This window comes from Channa argus, chromosome 15 (genome assembly GCF_033026475.1).
Source record: "Channa argus isolate prfri chromosome 15, Channa argus male v1.0, whole genome shotgun sequence".
Classification (NCBI taxonomy): Eukaryota; Metazoa; Chordata; class Actinopteri; order Anabantiformes; family Channidae; genus Channa; species Channa argus.
Window position 1 is genome coordinate 4,194,201 of NC_090211.1, and position 26,617 is coordinate 4,220,817.

Genomic DNA, 26,617 nt, shown 5'->3' on the forward strand with positions numbered 1-26,617 from the left:
TGCACATTTACCTGTTATCTTGATAATTATATATGCAACATGTATATACTATACTACATATTATACTATACTCTCTGTAACTATTACTATAGTTTATGATTCAAACCAGTGTTTGAACTAGTTTAGTGATACCAAGGGGGCATCAATTTACTGTATTATTTATAGATGCCCTCTGGACAAGGACGTATGTATATTTTAACAGCATTACTCTACATGAAGCATAGCGGTATGCACATGATAAAGAACCTCAGTATTGATGTACCAACATCTTTCATGGTCTAAAAAGATTTACTTTAAATATCGACTATCTACAGTAATGAAAGTGACACCAGTCAGAACATGCTGTAACACAAGGAGGAATAAAAGAACAGAATTAAAATGCTGAAATACACTTAAAATGAGATAATAACTGGGGTAATACATTTCATTTTACTACTACAGTACATGCTAGGATGGTTTCTGATACTGCTCACGTACCTGCAATCACATGATTTTAACTTTTTTAAAAGCACAAATACAAGAAAACTTCATCCATGATTAATGCTCGGATGTCATCTCTAATGATTACTCTTACTCATCCCCTTCCTCTTTTCATCTCTGTCCAAACTAAGATTCCTAACATGAGACCTTTTTTCCTAAAGCAAACCAATTGCGAGGGCTGGGGATGGCTAATGTGTGAATTGGTTTGTGTTTCTAAAAGAAACACCGGGATAAACTGTATCTCCACTGTTAATCAAATAGTGGTGCTTTAAAACAGGAGAATTACAAAGTGCCCATCCCAGCATCGCAGACAACAAGGTAACTGTGGCAGCCACCAATCCCGCAGTGGTTGGTTTGTTCCACGGCTTCTCTGGTCACGTATTGAAGTGTCCTTGAGCAAGACACTGAAGCCAAACTTAATTGCTCCCGGTGAGTGTTGGCGAATAGGTGAATAAGAAGCAGTGTAATCAATGAATTGATGGATTGACTTCTGTAATACAGCACTGCCATCATCTGTGTCCTGATCTGTGGCTCCTCCTGCAGCATGTGATGTTAGCACAGTGCTGTAAACCTCCACGTCCAGTCAGTGCTGCATCACCTGTCTGTGTCTTATCACATTCACTATTGTTAAAACATGTGTCCACACGATAACAAATTCTGCTTGTGTTGTCTGCGGTCAGATGTCACAGACTTGTCTTGTGATGAAATTAATGAATTAGTCCCAAACTGTTAAATCTACGGTATCTGACCAGGGACAGTATTTCTGCAGGGGTGATGTGATCTGATGGAAATGACAGGTGGCATGTGGAGGTGTAAACTGTCTGGCTAAAATGTTGCATTATGAAGAAGTTGTAATCCACTCAAACTTTACACTGTCGTCCTGTGAAGCAGTGAACATCTTCCTGTAGCTTTGGTGAGGAGGTGGAGTTTGTTGCTGAATAATACAGATCAATCAACTTAAAAATTCCACTACAAACTATGTTTTTAAAAAAGAAAAGCTGAAGCTGAATAAGTTCACAGAGTAGTGCTGAAAGTCTAATTTCTCTGGAACAATACAATCCTGTCAGTGTCTATTGTGTTATAGTTGTAGATTTTAATCAGCTACAATATGTGAGATAAGCTTGTTTTTCCTTTATTACATTAGCTGCTTTAAAATGAAAGTTCTTATTGTGATTTCTGTGTCACATTTGAATGTTTTTTTTCTTTACATGAGAAACATTTTTGATGTTCTAAAATTGCACTAAAATAGGTGCAGAATCAAAGTGAGAAGTTTTCATCTATTCCATTTTCAAGTACTTTAATTTTTAAGTGCCTATTTGTTTTGATATTTGCTGAGTAATTTAATCTTTTTTTTCCACATTTATATAAAACCCCCTTTAATTGTGGGTTTTCTTTTTTTATTGTTAATGTCAAGCTATTTTATCAATTATGCTATTTTTCATAATGTGTGAAGCATAACTTAACATAACTTTTCCTCTTCGTGAATTTTGGAACAACTAAAGCTCAAAATTTGATTTGATTTAGAAACACGACTGTTTCTAAGAGATCAAGGGTATAGTTTGATTATTGGCCATATAATTTAAAATAGATGTACCTTCTCAATTATGGACAAATCTGAAAAATTCTGCACAGTTCGGTCAGCTGATGAAATCGGAGTATTTTCAAAGTGGACTCAAAAAGATGTAGGATTTGCCACTGCACCACTGTATGTACACTATGTCATGTCCAAATTCTGTATATGCAGTATGTATATACTATACTACATGTATTAATATACTCTGTACTATAACTACACTTTAACTTTGAAATCAGTGTGTTTAGCTAGTTTAGTTATAACAAGAGCGCATCAATATACTGTATTCTTTAAAGAGGCTCTCTGGACATGGACGTACGTCATTTTCAAGGTATTTTAGTAAGTAGATGGTTTCTGACACTAATCATGTACCTGCACTCACATGATTAACGCTGTCAATTGAACAAATGCTGATTATGATCTTAACTCTTTACAGTTTTGGCCTTTTTTTTAAAAAAGGCACAAATACAGGCTAAATTCATCCAGGATTAACATATATCAGCCTGAATTACTTGAGCCACATATGAAGACCAGGACCCAGGAGTCTTCAAGTATACTGGATCATGATTGACTCAAACTAGTCATGAAGTTGTAGTTTTTTTTAGTAGATATTTATGAAAAGATAAGTAGAAAAAAAACATGAAAACAAACCCTCTATGTACATTTTCAACCATCACATGCCTCCAGTGAATTAACTACGAGAGAAATGTGTAGAAACATGAGATGTTGAAAAACAACACAAACATATCTTCAAGGCATCAATTCCATAGGGGTTAAGAAAAACATTCACATATTTAGATAAATCAGCAGTTTTATCATAACTTACATGCATAAAAAAAACTCTTTTAATTGTAAATAGACTGTATTTATACATTATTTCTTCCATTAATTTCATGGGCATTAAAATAAAAAAAAATTACCAAATTGAACCATTCTTTATATATTTGCACCAATTAACCCTTAAGATTTGTGTTTTTCATAGGTGTCATTTTTCATGTGTTTTAGATTATATATATTAATATTAAAATTCCAATGTATAACTGAGTTTGTGTCAAAACTAAAGACAGTAAACAAGTTGGTAAGGACAGTTTACGTGTTACAAAGACAAACAGAAAATTGGTTTAAATGAATCTAAGTGAACCTGAAGATGAAATGATTTATTTAGCTTTCGCCTTTTGCTGTGATTCAAAGGGAACAAGTGAAAGGAGGTGACAAGGCAAAGATTGCAAACCTGAAGCACAATAGAGATAATGCAATCACATGATGATCATTAACCTGATCATGTGATATGGACTGAATATTAAAATTAAAAAAAACTGCAGAGTCTATGGTATCAGGGTATTTAACCACTAATAAAAAGATGTACATCTTTCTTTTGCCATCAATAATATCAAGGACATAAAAAATTGAATAAATAAATACAGAGTTGTCATCCCCAGTAACCTGGGGGTGGGGTGGTGGAGTGGCCTTATGGTCCGGGACCAAAAAATAAAAAGAAATAAAGAGACAGAAAAAGACAAATGGTGTAAGACATGTGCAAGACTTGACAGCATTTTTAATCAGGGGGCTTCAATGAGGAACTATCATATAAATTATCTAAACTCTTAACAAAGTGAAGAAGAAATAAAATAGAGGAAAATTATAGCAGGTTATCAAACAAAGACTAATAATGGCTAATAATGATAATAGAAACTTAGGCCCTAAAATTTCCAAGATTCCCTAAGAATCTAGTTCAAAACTGTCTCAATGTCCAATTAAAATACACTCTTCCTTGATTTTACATTGTTCAGGCTACAGGTTTAGGGAGAGGCCTCCTCATGAATTCAGTTCTAAATTGCAGTTTTTCTTGGTCCGTCTCAACATTAAGTCTAACACAAACACTCTTTCATCTGATAAAACCTTTCAGCCGCTGACTTTCCCCCTTTTCCATTTAAACCTGGATCAGGTCTTGAGAGGCCTTTACCACCAGGCTGTATTTTGTCCTACCTTACATTAAAAGAAGATTTTCTCTGTAACTAGAACCTCGGTCCCACTCACCTGCTTGTCCCTTTTGTTTTGACTCATGGTTAACATCCGACATGTTGTGTCTTTTAATTGATCTTTGCCCACAGCATCAGTGCCGTTACTTGGGCTCAGATCAATGTCAATTTAAAAAGTCTTTGGTGGCGCGTGTCAGCGTCTCGTGAACAGGCGGAAAGCCCCTCTGCAGATCAGTACGAACCAGTAGAGCTGAAGGGGCCAGAGTAGAGCTGCCCCCAGGTTACACTGCCAGGGAGCCACCAGAGGCACCTTGTACACTGGGATGGACGCATGCCTGTTACAGAGGAAGGAGGACACTGTTGTTATAGCCAATTAGAAACTGTCCTCCCCACTTCCTAATTCACAGTAATTCATTTAATTACGACAGTTATTAGCAGAATTGCTGTTTGTCAGTCCTTACTGAAATATCATAAATATACAAACAGCTTAACACAATGGTTTTCACACCTAATCTCACAAATGATGTGAAATCTAAATTTAGAAATTTACAGGTTATAGGTTAATTATCGGTTATTAAAAGGCATTTAGGCTTTAAGTTATTTGGTTATGTGTGGCAGTGTTCTCCAGCACTAGGTTTGTAGGATTATCGTATGTGTGTAACAAGAGAAAAATAAGAACAATGCTAATTTTTGTTTCCACTTGGTGTTAGACTTACTATAACACTTTGAGGATCAGATTCTGCTCTTACAGCAGATTTTTATTCTTTTTGTTTTTGCATTAGAGATAAATCATTTGTTTAAGGAAATATTACTGAAATCTGGGACAAAGAGTTTCAATTCAGAATTTTTTTTTAAAAGCCTTAAAATATAAAATTTTATTTTATTTAATTTTTTAAAAGACAGACAAAGCAGCTACCTGCTGTAGGCGTAGTACAGGTAGGGGAAGAGCAGCACCCGACAGCTGAAGAATGTGAGGAGCATGAGGAGTCCGTTGACTTTGTGAAGCAGAGTGTGTTGTTTCTTGTACTGACAAGATGAAAACACAGAGTCAGAACAACAAAGTTCACAGTGAATAAAGATGAACAGCCCAGAGTTTTATCTTGTTGAGTATAGTTACGTTGTCGACATGACCTCAATATGCATAAAAGATCAAATTTGATAGGCTGATTAATCTATGTTTTTATTGTTTCCTTAATATGTGAGGATTCATAGGACATCAGTTATAATTGGACTTTGTTGAATTATTTTATTACCTTGACTCTGTTTGTTTTGGCAAGTCAACATTCAACTTCCCAGTCTCTATAAACCCGTTTTCTACCATCGCACCATCCAGCTGCTAGAACCTCTCAGTCTCTTCCTATTTCCCTGATTCAGTTTCACACCTGTTCACAACTCCCCTCACCATCCCACCCCTCCTACTACACTCCTGCACATTTTCCTTCAGCTTCCCGGGTTAAAAACATGTCAAATTTTATCTTTTTTAGTTTGATTTAATCTCTGGACAGGGAAGCAGATCCACACCATCTTTATAGGCAGGACCACACTGTGGTCAGTACTAAATTAGAGCTGGCCAAGGTCCCCCCGTGGCCCCCCCTGTCCACCCCTTTAGAACTGCCTTTGGCCGAACAGTCGAAGTTTTCTGTTTACTTTGGACCAGCCTGCTGCCTGGTTTGACTGACTGGTTTTGACACTGCTTGCTGTGTTCTGCCACAACTATGACACACCGGGCCAGCAAATGATCCAAAAGACAGATCAAAGGAATTTTTTTCAGATAGGACGATGCTTGGAACATTTGTAGTCTGTCACAGAGAATAACTCAGATCTAGAAAACATTGATGCCTGGATGAGCCAGCTCCTGATTCTGCGTTCTGAGTTCTTCCTGTGTCTCAGTCAGCTAGTCACATCTACTAGTCTCCAGCCAATCTCACCTCCAACTAGTACCAACTATGTTCTGTATATAATATTTTGTTACACTCAGAAAGACACAGTGAGCAACAAGGCCTCTTGTACAAGTAAACCAAAGAGACTGAAGATGGAACTATTGAGGAGCATTGCTGTATGTGCAAAACATATACAGCTGAATTATCCGAGTCTTTAATGACGTCTCTGAAACTTGTAGAGACTTCAAATTTTCAAACTAATTTAACTAGCAACTAGTTAGTCCACGAGTTAACTATTACCCAGCCTGACAGCGTCCAGCCTGACAGCCAGCCTCCTGCCTGACCCTGGACCTCATTACCTACAGAGGTCTGTTTCCTTGGAGACTGACCTCACCATTCCAGGGAGAATCTACACATTTCTCTTTAGGAGCCCCAGGAAGGAAGTGTGGCCACTGTCATCATGGGTCACCTTTGCAGCCCCAACAACCCTGTGCTGCCATGACCAATTATCTGCCAGTTCCAAAACCTGTTTCTGGGTTGGTTAACCTGGTCAACACTTTTCCTGCTCCAGAGCCTGTTCCTGGAATGTCTACCTGGCTGCCACCTGCTTCGCTTCAGAGCCCATTCCAGGCTAGGTCTCCCTGGCCTATTGGCTTCTTCAGGACACCATCTCCTCTGTCTCCTTCCATTTCTGAGTTGGCAGGAGCATAAGGAGTCAGTCCCTCACCAGATGCCATGGCAGTTACAGAGTCTGCCTCCTCTAGACGGTCTCATGCGAGGCTCCACCGGGTCATCAGGAGACGTTCTCATGTGAGGCTCCACCAGGTTGGAAATGTTGTCATGTGAGGCACTGCCAGGTCATCAGCTGGCTCTGCTCTGAACACAGCTGGACGCCTGCTCCTCATCTTCCGTTAATCCACCTTCTAAAGATGGCCTGCATCCTGTTGTCTCTCAACGTTTGAAGCCAACCTCCTGCCCACCCTCCTGAAGGGAGACTACTTTTGTCATCAGCCCCCAGGCTGTCTTCAAGGATGATTCTGCCTCATAGGCTGCCCCCCCCTGGGCAGCTGGGCAACATGTGTTGTTGTCTTGGGACTTTTTCAGTTCCTCTGGTTCTCCAGGAGACTTTGATCATTTGTCCAAGGTCTCCTGCTCTGCTTTGCTCCAACCACTGGGTCACCCGTCCAAGGCTTTCTCCTCAGTTTAGCTCTGTTGTTGCACATGTTCCAGTATTTGGAATATAGTGAAAATACAGATCAATAGCAGACTGATTCACTGTGACTCTGGGTCCGTATTAGAATCCACTGTAACTACTGAGAATCCAAACAGATTTTGATCCTCTTACAAAAATGGAGGAAGTCTCACATTATTGTATTTTTTGCTTTTAGATGTCCTTTGTTCGTCTGCCAACATTGTGTCTGTAAAAGGCCTCTGTATTATTATGGACATGACCAGATATGTTTACCTACTTGGATTAAAACACATTGTCTAAAGGACTGAAACCTGAATTTTGCTTACAGTTGTAAGAAATGGGATCAAATTAAGGGTCGAGCAGATTTACCAGGACATGTAGATCCACTGTTAAGACCCTCGTTAGTCCCAACTATTGGTTATTCTCTGTAAAACTCAGTTTTACAGGTCAGCCGGGGGTGTTTGGATTACCTGTATCAGGACTTTCCCCAGGCAGACTGACGGTGTGCTGAGCTCAGCCAGAAACAAAACACCCTGGAAGTAATCACCTTTACCCTGCCTCCACAGCTGCCACACACACACACACACACACACACACACACACACACACACACACACACAGGCAGATAGAGAAATGTTAAGTGAAAAAGAAATTTAAGTGAAGTCAAATATTACATTTTATCAATGTTCTTATTTTCACATTGTAAATGTTTATTAGTGTTTCCTGTATCTCCTCCTGTAACATTTGTATATGATCTATATACAAAAAAATAAAACAATGAAATTATTATTAAAATTTCTATTTTCATGAATATCTACTATATTTGCAGTATAAAGTTTTGTATATTTATGAATGACTTAAAGCTAATTTCATGTTGTAGATTCAGCAGTTGTTTTTCATGTACACATTTGTAGAAGTGTAAAAAGATTTGGTAAACACAGTACGTCTCATTTGATCATCATTTGCATTGTGTATCTAAGAGCTGTTTCTATTGCTGCTCCACTACAAGTACAACTTCAAATTATTTAGTCAAGTTGAAGTAAAAAACCACACGTTCTAATTTAGATGCTTATTTCTTAAAGCCCAAATCTAATTTAAATACAAAATATTTTAAAGACTATTGAACCTGATGCTGTTGACAATGTGAATGTGCAAGACTAATCCACGTGTGCCTCATAAATAAAATGTCTGCAGAAATTTAAAATGTTCAGGCCTTGTTAAGTAATGCACCCACATTAAAAAAAATTTACTATGAGAAATCAATAACTTTATTATTCTTCTATTCAATAACTGAGCATTAAGTTAGTAGCGTCAAAAATAGTAAATGCTAGAAACTACAACTCAGTGAAGCACAACTTTTTAAAAGTAAACACTTATTTCTATTCACATTTCTGCTGTAAACTACAATCAGGCATTCAGAAAGCAAATAATAAGACCAAGGACAAATATCTCTGTTACCTAGAGATTTGTCATAGAAAAAAGAGCAGCTGATAAATGTGCTCACAGCTCAACATAACTTCAGCGTAGTGGAGGAAAAAGCACAATATTCCCTTTTTTAAATCTATATCCATCCTCTAAGCCCCGCAAGTAGGAAAGCTAAAAATACAGTTTGTTCTTTGGGAGAAAAATGTCATAGGGTTACTTAAACTAGCAGTTTGGTGACATCCTCATCCTCATCATTATTATTGTTGCCATAGTTACCAGTGAGACAGGAAAGCAGAAGGCAACCATGAAGACATGATGCAGCACCATGAACAGCTCTTGACGCAGGTAACCCACCACAGCAGCTCCCAGAGACCTGACGCCACACTCCTCCTCGTGACCTTTGACCTGCAGCCTGTGCCAGTAACACAGGAACATGGCATAGATGTCGTAGGCAAAGTAAGGTGTGGCAAAGAGGATGTAGCTGTCAGTCAGCCAGTGTCTGAGGGGAAAAGAGGGGAGTTCAGAAACAAGTTAAACAAGTTATTTTCACTAAACATCAAACACCTATTACACATGTCCACAGATGAGGGGAAGAGGCCTTTACCTGATGTCTAAATGCTAAACCTGTTTTGAACATTTATTAGGATCATAAACGTAGACACATTTAGACTTGTGTTTTAAACCTATCTCAGACGTTTCACAAACTTGGACCAACCGCCATAGACGTCACATGCTTGTCTCTCTTAAATCAGATGTTTGCTGGACTGAACCAGGTTTTATGTGCTGTACCCATTCCTTCTTCCAACAGACGTGATTGGGACCAAAACCCACAGTCCTCCATCTGTGCAAAATGTATTTAAAAGTTTATCTGAAGACAATATAATGCTTATGCTTTCTAAATAAAAGTTGCAGCCTTTTCAGTACTAAGTTCCCTCTTGCTACTTCCTTTCATTGCAGCTCAACAGGGAAACTTAAAAAGAAAATTCTATACAAAAAGACTTGAACTTTGGAAGATATTTGCTTGTTTTAATAAACGCAGTTAAAGCTTCACGTTAGCTTTAAGTTTATGCAACCATACAATTCTTAGCGAAAATGCTCCCAGATATCATTGGTGCATGTGCATTGTGTGTGGTGCATGATTTGATAAACAAATGTCTAAACCTGCGCTTCGACAAACCTCCTCCCCACTTTGACTGGGAAATAAAGGAGCCGACTAAGGAAATGTGGGATTTACTGAACCCACCACAACCCATCTGTCACCTGACTCACACGCCTACTCTTCATCCATCGTCCTCAGTGTGCAGGATTAGTGATGCCTGGGACTGAAATAGCTGCTGCTGAGTTTAGTCGACCAATTAGGATCAGTTTGTTAATTAGATTACAGTTTTGTTAATACACACAGGCCACAAACTACTGTATTTGTAAACTTTGAATCCAAGCCCCAATTTAATATTTCATGCTGGAATCAATTAAAATGTGGTCATTGTTCTACCTTTGACACGAAGGTGTAACTATGCCAAAAAACAAATCGTTAGCTATAGTGCTGAAGCAGATTTCAGCAGACCTTAGGTGTGAGGTGGGGTACACCGTGGGCAGGTTCCCAGTTTGACACATGAAGCTTTCACACACAAACAGGCAATTTATAGTCACCAATCAACCTAAAGGTAAGTGATGTGCTGTGGGAGGAAATTGTACCTGGAGACAACACATGCTACAGAACATGCAAACTCCACAGGCTGTGAACCACTGTCAGTACTTAAAGGGCAACCTCACCTTTTTTTATTTGCTTTCTATGGCTTTAGTTTAGGGTGTAAATGTACATGTACTAACCAAGCTATAACCAAAAGAAGCAAGTTAAATAGCAATGAAAGCATCATTTAAGTACTCCGGTTTCCTCCCACAGTCCAAAGACATGTGTATGTGAGGTTAACTGGTTGCTTGTATGTGTGAATGTTAGTGGTTGTCTGTTTGTGTTTGTCTCTCTGTGTTGGTGCTGAGATAGAGATAGAGACCTGTCCAGTGTGTGCTCCGCCTCTCACCCTATGACAGATGGGACAGGATAAGCGGTTACAGACAATGAATGGATGGAAGGATTTATGTAACTTTATCCTTCTAGTCCAGTACATCTCAAAGACAATTGTGGTGCTTTTTACTACAGGGCATTTGTCCAAACACTGCTTTTCAGTGTTAAGTCTTTTTTCGGGGTGAGAAAATGTATCAATTAAGTTTTATTCTGTTTGAGCTCTCTCTCCTATTCTTGAAACGTTATGCTATTTTCACATACACATTTGTCCTATGACGCATGATAGTAAACAGTACGTAAAGTAGTTAAAATAGTTCATCATTAAATGAAATCAGTAAAATGCAACACGACACACAATAATTCACCAGTAATACCATTTGATAATAATAATAATAATAAGTAAAAGTGAAACACTGACCAGGACTATTCTATGAATAATGTCTAGCTCTGCTTTGATAATTGTTGTTTTTGAATGCAGGAGGATTTTAACATTGAGATTTTGTTACTTTTAGTTAAATCAGCAGCAACTTCATGGCATCAGTTCAACTGAAAGATATTCAGCACTCACCTGTCGTCCATGACGTCCCTGCAGGACCTGACGATGATACATCCGGCTGATGAGGCCATAATGGCTTGAACAGAAGACACTAGTCTGACAGAACAGAAATTAAAAAAACTATTGTTCAACAATCAAATCTGTCCAGTTTCTTTCAGGAGCCCTTAATTATATTATTATTATTTTTACTTTTAAAAATAGAATGAGGTTTCCCTAACTAATATAATGGTGCCAATTATATCTGATGTTTAATAAGGTCCAAAGCGTCGATTAAATATGTAGAGACAACGGTTTTAACTTTCACATTATAGAAGACAATCCAGCACTTTATCGTTTGGGTACAAAAACCACATATCCACAAACTAAAGCACTAAACTGCGGGGGAAGTACCCAGGTAGTAAATGTAAGGCAATGCAGTGTTTGTGTGGACACATTTTAGTTCCATACAATCGAATTCACATTAGAATGGAGGTTTAGCTTAGGGTTAGTTTAAGCACTGGGTTTACACATTCAGTTGTGATGGTTAGGATTAGCGTTAGATACTATGGAAGTCAGTCACTTCTCAGGTATAGGACAAAAGTGTGTGTGTAGATAAGTCTTACCGGGTAGATACAATGGCAGCATCCCCCTCGCTCCATCCCATCACATGTTTCAGCGTCTGTTTGGACAGCAAGAAGAGTCCAGGGAAAAAGACAGAGCCAGCAGCCAGGAGGGCCGACATGTCCCCTGGGTTGAACTGTGTGTCTTTGGCGTGTAGATATATGTGTGGTTTTCCTCTCTCTCTTTGGATGAGCTACAGTGTTAAAAGAGGGCAGGTTGTAGTCGCTCAGAGGCTCAGAAGGGTGGATCTTCCTGCTGCCACCTGTCACAGGAGGTGTGGTGATGGAGCAGGGAGGGACGTACTCAGAATCTGCACAGGAGGACTTGAGATGTCCTCTGCCTATCTGTCTACAAATAAATGCCAACATGGGCACTTTCACCCATTTTACTGTCAAACTGCTAAAGTTCCAAGCTTACATTAGAAATTCTCATGTCCCATGGTGAGGAAATCATATTTTAAAGAATCCCCATAGAGGGGATCCAGGACCAGGATCACTGAAAAAAAATAAAAATAAATAATAATACAAAAAACAATAGGCGTTTTTATTGTTAAAAAGAGCAGCTAATGTACCATCTTGTAAATTATTGCTGTTTCTGAATATGGTAAATGGTCTGCACTTATATTGTTTTTCTACTTATTGGCACTCGGGCTTTACACTGCTTCTTATTCACCCATTCACACACACGGGACAGTTTATACAGGGACCAATACTCACCAGGAGCAACTAACTTGGGATTCAGTGTCTTGCTTAAGGACACTTTAACTACTGCTTAAGGACACTTTGACATGTGTCTGGAGGAGCCGGGGATCGAACCAACAACTGTGGGATTGGTGGACAACCACTCTACCGCAATCCTGCGCCACAGCCGCTCCCCAATGGTATTTTAATTACCAACTAATGGTTTGCAAAGTCATGTTTTAGAGTGATCATGAGTAACGTGGCAAAAGAAACAAATATTACAATTTACAACATGGCAGCTTTGGCCAAATTGAATTTAAACAAGAATACAGTGATGTGTTGTTTGCAATACATTTTTATGCATAACTGTCACATCATACCACTGTGGTACCAACTACAGTCTCCTTCATTTCTGTATATTTATACAGTATCAGGAATATGGATTTTGTATAATACTGGATTTTTGTTAATTTCAAATGTGCCACTACTGATAATAAAGACTCATCACAAACTTTCATCTTTGAGCAGTGGATTTCTCAAATCTTTTCTACACACTTCATAAACATGTATTTACCCTAGTTCAAAACATAATTTCACAAGCTGACAACTCGATCCAATCAGATCTAATTCCACAGATTTCAACTGAACATACCGTTATATTCAGGAAAGCACTGATGGCTGAACACAGCAGGTGAATATTATCCAGTGTCCATTTATTTATCATTCACTACTTTAGGTCTAAACATTTTTAAGAAATTCAAGTATTTGTTGAGAACACAAGTCAAAATAAAACCAAACAAACAAAAAAAGAACAAAACAAAACAATCTTTCCTAAAACAAAGACAAAAACATGTTCAAAACACCAGTTTCATATTTATAATAAAACACATCAAGTTTCTTTTCCTAGAAGAAGAAAACAGGTCTAATCTCTATAGATGACCAGCCATCTATCAGTCTCGCTCTAGTTTCCACACTTTCAGCGTCTATAAACTGACCATAGTTGTAACAGAGATGCTGGTCGATCAGATGCAGGAAGGGAAAAGACCAAACACAGGTCATCTAATTAGAAAACTGTTCCTAACCTGAAAGGACCTCTACAAACACAACAATGGGGGAAAAAAAAGAAAATTTAAGTCCACAGGGAAACGTTTTTAAGAACTGTTCCATAAATGTGTAAATCGCTGCCTCAAACTTTCAAATAATGGAAATTCATTAGCACCCATTTAATATCCATCCATCCATTATTATCTGTCACTGCTTATCCTATGTGGGTTGTGGGGGGACTGGAGCCTATCCCAGTTGTCATCAGGCGATAGGTGGGCTACACCCTAGACAGGTCGCCAGTTTACCACAGGGCCACCAGAGAGAGACATACACAGACAATTCACATGTACAGGCAGTTTTAGATTATTGAAGTGAACCTAATATGCATGTTTGTGGATTGTACCTGGAGGAAACCCACGCAAGCACACGCAAACTCCACACTGAAGGGTCACGGCAGGCTGGGGGTGCAAACTCGCAACTTTCTAGCTGTGAGGCGACAGCTCTACCCACTCCCACACTGTGCTGCCCACCCATTTAATATTGTTTTGTGGGTTCTATTAACTATTTTTAATGGTAGAGGCTTTTAATGGCAGAGTTATGCTCCTTCACCATGATATGTAAGATTACACATGGTTCATGACCAAACCTGGTTCATGCCCAAACTTGGTACATTTCCAAAACCCCCCCCCACCAAAAAGAGCTGGAAAACAAACAAACAAAAAAAAGCTAAAAATTATCTGAACAAAACATTTTGTAATTTGTGGACACTAATATACACCAATGAGCACACTATTTATTTCAGATACCAGTGTATGAATCATGTCCCAAATTAAAGCCTATCTAAGCCTGGACAAACATTCATCAGTGTTGACACGATGCAGAACTTTTTAGGGAACAATTCTCAAAATGTTTTCTCAACTCCGGGCTCCAAAAAGTCTAATTAGATCATCACAACAAACAAAAATAAACTAATTAAATCACTTCCTAAAATGAATTAAATTAAAAATACCACAAAATCTACATTTTGTCATTGTTGACAATCTCATCCATTGCACAGCATTCAAACCCAAATGATCTCCATGGGATAATAAATATACACATGCAGATATACAAGTCAGTCTCAGAGTTTCTCACAGAGACTTGCTGTGTGTTCCTGTAGAAGAGGAGCTGAGGTTTCAAGGGGTTAAAAAAAGAAAAGAAAAAAGGGAAACCAGGGACTATTGAGGAAGCTCAGGAGCCTGGTGATTCAGGGCCTGTGCTGACTGGAGCAGCCCCCCCCCCCAAAAAAAGACACATCTGTGAAAACACTTTGACAATAGCTTCGCAAACTTTCAATTACACAATCTAGGAACTAAACTAGAATCTAAAGTTTCCTTCAATGTGCTAGTTTCCACAACATCACGCAGTGTATTAAAAGAAAAAACAAGTGTGGTTAAAGACATAATTTTTGCATGTGATAAACTGTTGTAATATTTGAATGTTCAGCATAAGTGGCCATCACTCCTCTTTTGCAGAGTGTCCTTTTTCAGAAAGTTCCTGAGATCCTAAAGAGGGTTCTTGGTAAAGTTCCTGCAGTTTAAAAAGGGATAAATGTCCATATGCCCATATAGAACCTTAAGAGAACTTCCCAAGGAAACTCAGATGATTTTACATATTTTGCCTTTTTACAGATTTCGACCCTTTGGCCCAGTCCCAATTCACACCCCTGCCCTCATTTTCAATGTGCCAAATCTTTTTAACATGAGGAGTTGGCAGAAAAGTCCACCTGTAAAATGGGGCAACCCTTTAAAATCCCATTTTTCCTCAGTAGTAGTGGTGGTAATTCCCCCTTTTAAGGTTATGGTCAGGTAGGCAGCAGGTATAATACACTGAATTATGTGATGGCAACATTATATAGGGCCATTAAAAATTACAATTACAGGCATTTTGTTTATGTTGCCTGGGAATCATAAAAGAGGCCAAAGTCCACGCGCCATGTAGCCTACCATTTAATTCAGAGACCTGGGACACTGCACACAACATAGTAGGGCCAAAGGGGAGAACTGGGACTGGGCCTTTACATTGAAACACTGCACGAATGTTTTAACCAAAATCCACTTGTAGATGGCTTCACACCTTAAGCAATTATTGGTTTCAATTCCATGGAAATCAACTTTCAGAAACTAACTTCCTGCAGAGATCTGTGCACTGGTTCCGAGACAAGGAGCAGAATTATCTGACAACCTATTACATCTGTGTACAGCTTTATTTTTTTAAATCTTCTGGGCTTTAGCTTAAGTATGTGTAATACTGTGGATGTGCTTTATTATTGCTGTCCATATGTATTAGGTTAGAATAAAGGGTAATAAACACTATATATTCCATCCACTGAAAAAAAAGAAACAAAAAAACCTGTTTCAATGCTCTTTACAAATAATAGTCTCTAACCAAAGCACATATTAGTAAGTGTTGACTAATCTGCAGGAAGTTGTGTGTCTGCAAGTTGGTTTCATTAAAATATTAACAAATGCAGGATCAAGTGAGTTTGCAGAAATATTTATACAATTTGTAGTTAAAGGGCTGCACATGCAGAACACTAGAGTATAGTCACTTCTGAAAAGTTAAATTTATCATAATTATTATAAACTCAGGCTTTGCTGAATCAATTGTCACATTTTTGTGTGGTCACAGGAGAGGAAACGTAATTCACATCAGGCCAACGGAGCAGATTTCCCCAATAAAAACCTGGTGTCTCGGACAGTAGAATCTGACACGATTATTCAAAAATTTAAGCTCAGTCATCATCCTGATAATCCAAACTAGGATCAATACTGGTACATCCTTATGTGGCTTTATGATTCAGTCTACATCACGGATCCTGAGCCTTAATCTGAACAGGAACTAAAACAAAGTAAAAGGAAAAACAAAAAACAGCAGCATTATACCAACATCATCCTTGTTTCAAAATCTCACCCCGATTCTGACCAGTGGGGGTGAGAGAGACAAGGAGTGAGCACGAGGTAAAAGGAGTCACTAAATCTGGAGGAATGACATTAAAGTTGTGACAGGAGGGTTTCAGTTTATAGAGGTGCACATTTCCCCACGTGTATCTTGGGGTCCTTAGGCTTCAGTTTCTCTTTTTTCCTCTCCGACGTTCAAGGTTTGAGGTAACCGACGCCATCACAGACACTCAGAGGGATCGCTTTGAAACACACATTCAGCATACACTCAATAAATTAAGAAATAAAAAACATCATGGCCTTCTCTTTCTGCTGGTAGAGCAAAAGGTTATGAAGCGGTCACCCAAAAAATAAAAAGCACCGGAAATTCGTGTAGACTGTGTTCAGATAACATGTTGAGACAGGGAAAATCAGACCATATTGAGAGGGCAAACAAAGCTACCAAATCAACTTTTCATTTTTCTTTCCGCAGAAAATCATTTTAGATTTAGAAGAGTCAATTTACTGCTCTTTTTCAAAATAAAACAGTCTGTAACCACAGTCTGTTCACATCAATCTAAAACGAACTGTAGGGAAGGAAGTGTTTTGTGCAGCTTTGAAACCTAATTAAACTCTTAGGTACCAGCTTTCTCTCTGGCACAATGTAGCCGTAGTCTTTTGAAAAGCGGTCAAACACTGATCCACCACCAAACAAGTCATCGTGAAGAACAGGAGCCGAGAGGATAAACAGAACTGTGTGGCGAAACACCTGGGAGTTGTAGTTAAAACCTGCTACATCTGTTAAATTGCTTTGTTACTGCTGCTTTATTACTGAGACGCAGCGCAATGAAAACACAGTGAGTGATGTTGCCCAAAACTTTGGCGGTGTTTGGCAGTTAATGGTGTCGTGTTGTTTGGCGGGTACTATCTTGTTGTGGGGGTTAGGACCACAAATGTCCAAAAATCTGGCTTGTAAGACAGCACATTTAGTCCCCCCATTTATCGCTTTTAAATTAAACTATATTGCACAGGGCTGGAATGACCTTTAAAAAAATAAAAATAAAAAATCCACAAAGCAACAATTCTACCAAGCAATTAAAGTCATTATTTCTTAATGTCTCTACTAACAGCAATTGAAAATCAAATGAAGTACCAAGTTCTGTTATTTTCCTCTTCCTTATTCCTCAAGCTGTTCAGCAGCATTTTTCTCTGTTAAATTCAGCACCTTAAGCATCAGCTGTTTGAGACATTTCAGAGTTAAGTGGTAGTTCACATTTAGGCAAACTCAGATTGTAGGGAACATTTTTTAGGGTATGCAGGAGGTCAGTTTTCTTCCCCCTGTTGTGGTTGGGTGTTTTGTTTACCCGCCGCAGATTTAACGTATGAACCCCCCACCCCCCTCCCAAAAAAATCCCCCAAACTCTTTGTTGTTTTCAGATGGTAGGGTTGATCAATTCTTTTGTCAAACTGCTGTTGATACTTCAGTTGCAGAGGGGGGACTGTTCATCTCTCCTCCTTCCTGGACACCTTGGAGGAATGCCATGCAGTGGACCTGAGGACACGACAGCTTTTCAGACATGCAATATATAGCATTGCTGCATCGTTAGAAAAAAAACAACAGATAGGTCACCGACATTTATAATGCATCCAACTGGAGCTGAACTCCGTCTCCTGACAATGTTCTCTACACATCTAGCTGCACAATTTGACATATGCGATATTTAGGATCCCCTTTTAAGTAGGGTGGCCAGAACTTTAGAACCACATCTCCTATAATGTTCTACAGCCCCCAATTTGAGCTCAATCAGCAGAATTATCACATTTCTGACATCTTATAAACTGAGAAATTATACAGTTGTAAAAGTATAATTCATGGCAGAGGTGCTGCGCTGGATTGCATTAAATTATACATGTCTACCTAATAAAGTGGCCAGTGAGTGTAAAGTCTCCACAATATATGAAAGCAAGAGTGTGTTGCATTCATGTTAAAGGAATATGTTGCAATCTACATTTAGCAATTCAACAGCAAAAGAAACAAATTGCTGGCAATGCACCACGTTGTTTGACATCTGCTTAAAATACTCCCTTACTTTAGATGATTGCAGTTGGGCTTTTTTCGTAGACTCCATGCTCACTACACACAGGCATCTTAATTCCTACTTGCAACACATCAATGCACAGCATGTAAATCAACATTTACTTAAAATTGGTGACGTCAAAGGGCCACACCACACCTAGCCCTGACATTTCAAGAATACCTTTTGAGAATAAATTAAAGCAGAAGATTATGACAAAAACAGACTTTCAAACAGCTTAAAAAAAAAATTCTTCCTCACCTTATGAAGGTCTTAAAGGCAGCACTCTGAGGGTTGATGCACAGCGGAACCCGTTTTCCCTGCTGATGCTCTGTGATGAATCGGTGGATTAACTCTAATGTTGTGATAGAGAGAAAAAAAAAAAAAAAGTCAAGAATGTTAGTTAAAATTTCTCATTTTCATCCTGCAGATATTTTGGTTCCTATTCACTTCCTCACATAGTAAAAAAAAATAAAATAAAATAAAATGTGAATGGCATCTAAACTGTTTAATCTGTAACACTGCAAGTTGTGTCAGTTTGTTATTCTTTATAAACTGATTTATATTCTAATTCTAAATACATTCACAGATTTACTAGAAATTTTATTTACTTAAAAAAAAGGTAGGTCTTTAAAGGGGAACAGATACAAAAAAATATTAAAAATGTACAGTGCAATACCACCAATCATTATGCAATATAACATGTATTAATATGGGCAGAGATTAGCATCTCTTGATTTTTTAACAATTCATGTTCATCAGATAAATACTGATTTTACATCCTGGGATATTTCTTGTGTATAGATGAAAGTTGTTACATCTTTAACAATAAAGGCTACACATGAACAGTCACAATCACATCCACTTTAATGATGACTTTGAAACCAGCCAGTTTACTGAGGTAGGAAACAAAGGTAAAGATCAATCCCAGGATTTTAGGAACTGATATTGGACCTACCAAAAACATGTAAATAATCAGACAAATGGTAATGACTGTCATGTGCAACATGTGACAACACTTGTTTGATTTGCTTGTAATAACTTATTACGATAAATGTATGTTACAAAATCCAAATCACAGTAAGGGCTATACAATTTCAATATGATGCAATATGGCAGGTAAAAGTCACTCAAACAGCATAAACAAGTAAAATTCTACTCGCTATACCTTTCCCCTGCCACACAGACAGCAGACTGTTCTCATAGCTATGGCTGAATGGCCGCTCAGCTACCGGCTCGAAGTCCCGTGTGTAAACTCGACCGCTGGGAACCGAGTAGCAGCACTGACACATGCAGGTGTGGTATCGCAGACGTCCTTCATCCAGGTAAGGGTGGGAGAGGGCATCACTGCCAGAAATCCTTTTGGCCTGGAGCCAAAACAGAAGTGTTTCAAAAAAAAAAAAAAACACAAAACACACGTGCTGGAGACAAGTGCAGATCCAGAAACAAGAACAAGTTCATGAGTTTTTTTTCCATTTGTTGGATCTAGTGAAGACTAAGACTAATTCTCAATCAAGGTAACTTGATACAGATCACTTAAAACAGGCAGAGATATGTTTTTACTAGCAAAAGGTCTTTAAACTGTATGTTCAAGTGGTAAAAAACATGAGGGGAACCTTACTTTCGAAATAATCAAATTAAAAACAAGAGGCACTTAAAATCTTTTTCTTTCTTTAAAGTCTCAGCACAATCTTTTTTACGGCAATTTACACAATTTGCTAACCGCTTATGAATAATACTTTTCCTAACAGTCTCCAGATGCTACCACAATGACATAATGTCTAATGAGCCATACAACATGGTGACAGGATATTTAAAGTTTAAAACTAACAGCATAAGCAGATTTGATAAATGAATGGTCTGAAAACACAGATTATACCATCACTGTACGTCATGCCCCTTTCTGATGGGACTTCTAAAGATTTTTCAGCTGGTGACTTAACTCATTAGATCAGACCACCACAATCATCAAAGACCACCACTCCCCCTCCCGACAAAGGGCAAACATGTATTACCGGATCAAAGACCAGCATCCGACAGAGCAGGTGCACAGCCTCATGTGTGGCTCCATCAGACAACATGTAGAGCACAGACAGCGAAGGCTGAGGATGACAAACCAGTTTCTTTCGTCATTCATTATCTTAAACAAGACCAAACTGATTACAGTGTCACTTAACCCCATCTGTGTCTTAGTTGTAACTAAGGGTATGCTGTCTAATTCCTGCAAGATATGAAATAAATAAATATAAAATGGTAAAATAAAAATTTGCTGTGACTTAGAATTTGGAAGGCCGTGTGATACAGTAGAGAATTTTCAGGCATCAGGGAGATTCTATTAATAAGTAGGAGACTTGAAATTTCCAGAAGAGGTAAGGCATTTGCAACAGGTCGGCATCACATAGGAGGCGTACTGAGAGGAAGGTCCACGGGACTCAGCAGTAATCAATACAGCAAATAATCTGATATTCAATAAAATGTACTTAAAGATTTAATTGGAGCTCTGATGCATGACATTCATTTTAGTGAGGTTACTAGGAAGCAGAAATTACTAAACTTTCATATTGAGAGCTTCAATCATTGAACATGCTTTTTGAACTGAACCTATCATTTTGTAATATAAAAGCGATAATCATTCATGAAGTATGAACATGAGCAGCAAAGGCTTGGTTCACTCAATTTGCATCCCTAAACTCTGAGCCACCAGCTCTTCCCTGCCATCGTGTGTAAGGGAGCTTCAAGATTGTGAGGTGTTTCATAAGTGTTGTGGTTTATTGCAGGAGCCACCAAAACCTCACCTACTCTCTTACAAACCCAAACTGTTATTTTTTAGCGTCATCATTCCTGCAGCAGGTTTCTATTCAGAAGACAATCTATTCAATAATGAGAACAGAAAAGAATAGATCGTCTACCTTTTGAACCATTGTTTTGCATTTTGTTCCATTGTTTGTGGCAGATTTGAGTAAAACATTTAAAAACAGACTCCGGTGCAATGTTCTTGCTGTTGGTGGATTGACTGTAAGCAGACCACACAGTCACGTACCGGTTTGTGCGGCCCCCTCAGAATGTGGGCTCTGGCTCCTTCACATGCTGAAGCCAGGGCTGAGAGAGGTGGAGTTCCCAGCAGGTCTGTGATTAGATCCAACTGGAGCAGAGGGCAGAGAACAAGGTTATAGAGAGTTGGAAGAAAGTTCACAATCATAAACGTGTTCCTCAGGTACAAACTAAAGCAATATCCTGCTCAGCCAATCAGTGTTTAACGCAGAAGTGAATTTTGGAGCATCAGGAGTTTTTCAGGTTCAGTTTCATTTGGTCTCACCTGTTGAATTGGACTCTGAGCCTGGAAGAGGATACGCCGTCCAAGCAGCTCTGCAAAGATGCAGCCCACTGACCAAACGTCAATGGCTGAGCCATAGTGTCGGCAGCCCATCAGCACCTCTGGTGCTCTGTAATATTGAGTCACCACTTCCTGGGTCATGTGACGTGATGGGTCAGGCTCCTCCACACGTGCCAGGCCAAAATCACAAATCTAACCAGAGGCAAAATAAAATTGAGATTACATTTAAAAACATAGTGTAGCTGTTTGGTACAAGATTTATTAAGTTATACTAAAACTCAAAAATCTTAAAAAAAGTTATGATATAGGCTGCATTTGTAGTGTTCTGCAGGGGAAAAATGTTCTAACAAACCTTATTTTTCCCCCCTTAGAACGAGTCTGATTGAAAGTAAAGGATTATTTTGTGTACCCAATATTTTATAATATAATGGGCTTTTCCTGAGTGTATTTTGGATTGTGAACAAGTGAGATTAAAAAACAAAAAAACAACACCACCCCATAGGCAAACAAAGAAGACAGACAAATCTAAGGTTCACCTTGAGCAGGCAGTTACTGTTGACCAGCAGGTTTCCAGGTTTGATGTCCCTGTGCAGGATCCCAGCCGAGTGCAGGTACTTCAAACCTGAGTAGGAAAATAAAACTCATTTTGTATTTTCTGCAATGTCATGTCACAGAATCTAAAGTCGGGTACAGCAGTAATCTCTAGGACTTAGTAGGCCACATATCAAATAACCTCGGGGTCACAGAAATGCATTGTATGCACTGATGATCCAAGACATTGTGAACATTCATACATGTTAATATTTGCCATCACATAACTATGGTGCACTTTAAGGTCTGGGATCTATTCTGAAAGTAAGTGGACAATTATGTCTTATACTCAACCTGAAAACTAGAAACATGTCCAGCTATCATAGCAGACAGCCAAATGTGCCATAAAACTGGCTGCTCACCTCGAAGGATCTGATAGAGGAAGACCTTAATGTGGTCGGTCGTGAGAGGCTGAGGAGACACGATCACTTTGTGGAGGTCGCTCTGCATCAGTTCTGTTATCACGTAGCTGTGAGGTGGTTTGCTATCAAGGAAAAAAAAGCTCACACACACGGACTTCCACCTACAACATGATGCATCTCCAGAGCACGTCTCATTTTTAGTTACTGAACAGGACACACAGTTGCTTAACAACAAGTTTCAATACAATTGTTTTAAGTTGCATCTCAAAAACCCACAATAAATATTAACCAGTAACCAGCCTCACACCTGCATGGATGAGCTAGATTTAGAACAGAAAAGCAGCTAGATTAAGTCAATTAATTAAAAAAAAAAAAAAAAAAAAAAACACTTATGGGACACTTAATGAAGAGAAACTGGATCAGAAGACATGAGGAATATTATGTATTGAGGGGTATACTGTCTGGTATATGTTGAAATATCAAAATAATACAGGCTGTGAGGTATAACTGACTTCTGACGAGCTGTTTTTCATACACAAAAAGGGATACATTTCCTCAAAGCAGTCAATTTGTGGAGGCTGCAGAATGTCCAGAGCTGACAAAACCTGCATGGACAGGGGAGAAAAAATAAAAGCTATAATTTACACACACTTCGATGAAGTCTTATATGGACTGCAAAACAAGCCCACCCCTTACATTATCGTGTTTGAAAAAGCACAACATCCTCAGCTCTCTGAAGACCCTCTTGCAAGACACCAGGTTCTGGAAGACATTAGGCATCTTCTTCAAAGCCACCTTTCGACCGTCACGGGGATCAGTAACCGACCTATAAGTAAGTGACAGTCAAAGTTTAGAGACAATGCCTTAAAAAAATATATATATATTTTTTATTATAATGTAACATTTGAGGCATTTTTAAACAAATTGAACATTTGCTAGATCCCACATCTTAAGTGTGAAGACATGCTTTCCTTTATATTACATAATGAATTGAATCTTTGTATTTTAGATTGCTGATTAGACAAAACATTACATTCATTAGAGACTGTCCTTTGAGAAAATTATTGGCAGACTAGTTTACAAAAAAAAAAAAAAACATTATTTGCAGAACATGCCTGTTGCTCAGTGTTGTGAATTGTTTTGCCTAACCATGTGGCAGGCAGCATGTTTCCAGTCATGTCAATCCTCTTAATACTTTTTACACATTAATACATTTCGTAATAAAGCAGAGTAAGCCACATGTGCCCTGTTACTGCTGCCTGTATATTTACAGCACATTGGTGGCTGAGGTGCAGACATTACCACAACAGCAGCAAGACCTAAAACTCTCTTAAGTGTGACATGACCAAATTCAGTTTGGAATAAAATTAATAGCTGATTCTATCTATTTAACCTAAACGATTAACCCCCATACCGAGGACGCCATCTTGTTTGATACACGCATACAACTCTGGCTGTGCGTCTGTATTAGGCAACAATCATTCAACTTTGTAAAATAAGATATGATGCTTCCTGTGACTGATATTTTGTTTCAAGTCTCGGCAGAAAATTTCAGCAAACAGCTGCCTGCAGGATCGTAATACAGAAATTGCTCAAACACCATGGAATTCTTAGAAGACAATGGTCTACAGGATAATGAAAACGTCCACAACACTGGTTTAGCTTTAGTGGTGTTCTCTTACCATACAACCCCAAATGCGCCATAACCGATGGGGCGGTCCGGCTCCATCTCTGCAGGGCTAGGCACCTCGCTTGCCGGATTGCTGTAGGGCTGGGGAACCGCCGCCCCGCCGCCGGTGCTTCCTCCAAGAGCAGTGGGGTGACGAGGGGTCCCGGCTGGGGCAGTGGGTCCGGTCAGGCACGGCGTGGCGCTGAGGCCCGTGGAAGGGGCTCCGCAGGAAGAGTTGACACAGAAATACTTGTGGCCCAGCTCAGAGCCCGGAAACAAGTCTCCACAAACAGTCTGTCGGCCTGTGCCGTGAAAGGCCATCCCCGAAACAGTCCACTTTGTCTGAGCGGCTGCTCCCCGGCTAGTCGCGGCGGAAATACAACTCCTCACTCAACATGACGCCCCAGTTTGCTATGTGTGTACAAGGGGAAGACTAAGCCTCACATTCAACACTAACATTACCGATGTAAACAACAGAGCTCGATGCCAAGATGAAGAAAACAGATAACGTTCCTGTGCTGATCACTGCAGCCGGACCGACGCTCGAGTATATAGCTAAGATTTAGAAAAACACATGAAAACTCCAAATCATATTAAATTAAAGCACAGACAAATTCATTTCCTGAATCCAATCTTACAACCAGCGAACACATCACACTTTAATCAGCCAGCTAAGTTACCTTTGTTTGTAGCAAGCTGCATTTACCAGGTTACTGAAGCTGCTCATTTAACTTAGCTAGCGTTAACATTAACATTATGCGGCTAGCTAACGATGGCCACCGATTACTACAATTATGAAAAAGTGGACGTTGGCACGATGTTAACCTGAGCCACTCAAGCTACAGAGTAACTCTCACTAACACACGGAGATGTGTTTACGCTGTCTTTTCGTCTGGAATGACCAATAAAAATCCTCGCTTACGTTAGCTATCTTGCTAACCAGCTGTTCCAGCTAATATGTTAACCCAACCATGTCTATGACCCACATAGCTTTCGACAGTACGGTACAGTGACCTACATTTTCAGAAAGAAAGTTTCCATCTGGTAAATTAATATTGTAAACATACAAACCAAGCTCGGTTAAACTGATGATAGCATGTCTCAGGAAGCTGACCTAAAAAGCGAAAACGATGAGTTAGACGCTCGTCGCTGGTGCCCCCGGCTCTTGGAGCTAGCCAGACTGTTGGCTAGCGTTACCAGCTAGCTGCAGCTAGCTTTGAATGATCGCTAGCTGGCCATCGCTTCGTTAAATCAACTGCATACGGGCTCCATAAAGGTAGGTTCTCGGGTTTATGAACGAAGTCTTATGCAGCAGCAGCAAGTGTTAATATAAAGCAGCCGACTTTTCTGCTCGCGTTTACAGCTAGCTGGCTAGCTGGTCAAGTAGGAGGAGCTACTAAAGCCGGGTGGGGGAGGGTCGATGATTTTCACCCCACTGTAAACAATGCTAACATTAGCTAGGTTCAGACCACCACTAAAAACACTAAAAAATAAATTAAAAACAAATTAAAATACTGTGGCAAAACAGCGGACCCCCTGTTTTCTAGAGGCTCCCCACATTAAAAGCCCATACAAATCAATAATATGTCCTATCAGTTTGCTTTCATTTTCTTCCGTCAGACAATTCTGAGATCCTGAGCCATGGAACTCAGGAAAAACTGCAGATTTTCCTGCTCTACCCGCTGCTGATAACCTCGACCAGGTGTGCTCAGTCAATAAGGAGTTGAAGGATTCCATCTTAGTTGGAGAAAAAAAAAAAGCCAAAATGATTGATTGAATACACCTGATCTACGTAATCAGCAGTGGGTAGGGTTGGAGTACAAGCCGATACTGGTAAGAGTTTGATAAATTACGGCTTCAATAAAAATTAAAAATGGCCACGAAAAGCACAATGGCCCTGACATTGAAATGTTACAGTAGTAGCTATAGTATTATTATCATGATCAAACTAATACGCTTATTTATGTTGCAGCCAGTCAGGTGGAGCAAATTTTAACTACAATTTATATAAATTTCTATTTTATTGTTTAACCCATGACAATGTATGTGGTGTGGTACAACTTCCAGCATTTCCCTCTGACCTGTAATGGAACTGAAGCATGTAGAAGCTTCAATACTTAAGTACATAAAAGCCTCACCTATATACAGTATCATCTTTTTCACAATTGAAATGGATAACATTTAAGAGCAATCACACACTGATAAAGATCATTTCAACTTGAATCCACTCATGCAT

At 39.1% G+C, this 26,617-nt stretch overlaps 2 protein-coding genes across 6 annotated transcripts; both read right to left on the reverse strand.

Moving 5' to 3' along the window:
- Positions 1–2,959: 2,959 nt before the first annotated feature.
- LOC137100097 (ceramide synthase-like) lies at positions 2,960–12,516 on the reverse strand. 3 transcript variants are annotated; one of them, XM_067477730.1, is made up of 6 exons: positions 11,711–12,516; positions 11,121–11,204; positions 8,806–9,028; positions 7,575–7,670; positions 4,949–5,058; positions 2,960–4,367 (listed from the first exon to the last, which is right to left on the reverse strand). In XM_067477730.1, the coding sequence occupies exons 1-6, from the start codon at positions 11,827–11,829 to the stop codon at positions 4,226–4,228; spliced, it is 774 nt and encodes a 257-aa protein (XP_067333831.1). In that variant the 5' UTR covers positions 11,830–12,516; the 3' UTR covers positions 2,960–4,225. The 3 variants fall into 3 exon arrangements, with proteins under 3 accessions (XP_067333831.1, XP_067333832.1, XP_067333833.1); XM_067477731.1 differs by lacking the exon at positions 11,121–11,204; XM_067477732.1 differs by lacking the exon at positions 7,575–7,670.
- Positions 12,517–13,080: 564 nt separating this feature from the next.
- nlk1 (nemo-like kinase, type 1) lies at positions 13,081–26,032 on the reverse strand. 3 transcript variants are annotated; one of them, XM_067477727.1, is made up of 12 exons: positions 25,496–26,032; positions 24,395–24,792; positions 23,409–23,538; positions 23,262–23,317; positions 22,713–22,819; positions 22,296–22,381; positions 21,742–21,951; positions 21,466–21,567; positions 20,441–20,527; positions 19,594–19,792; positions 18,687–18,780; positions 13,081–17,902 (listed from the first exon to the last, which is right to left on the reverse strand). In XM_067477727.1, the coding sequence occupies exons 2-12, from the start codon at positions 24,700–24,702 to the stop codon at positions 17,854–17,856; spliced, it is 1,428 nt and encodes a 475-aa protein (XP_067333828.1). In that variant the 5' UTR covers positions 24,703–24,792; positions 25,496–26,032; the 3' UTR covers positions 13,081–17,853. The 3 variants fall into 3 exon arrangements, with proteins under 3 accessions (XP_067333828.1, XP_067333827.1, XP_067333826.1); XM_067477726.1 differs by having other exon boundaries at positions 25,453–26,032; XM_067477725.1 differs by having other exon boundaries at positions 25,449–26,032.
- Positions 26,033–26,617: the final 585 nt, after the last annotated feature.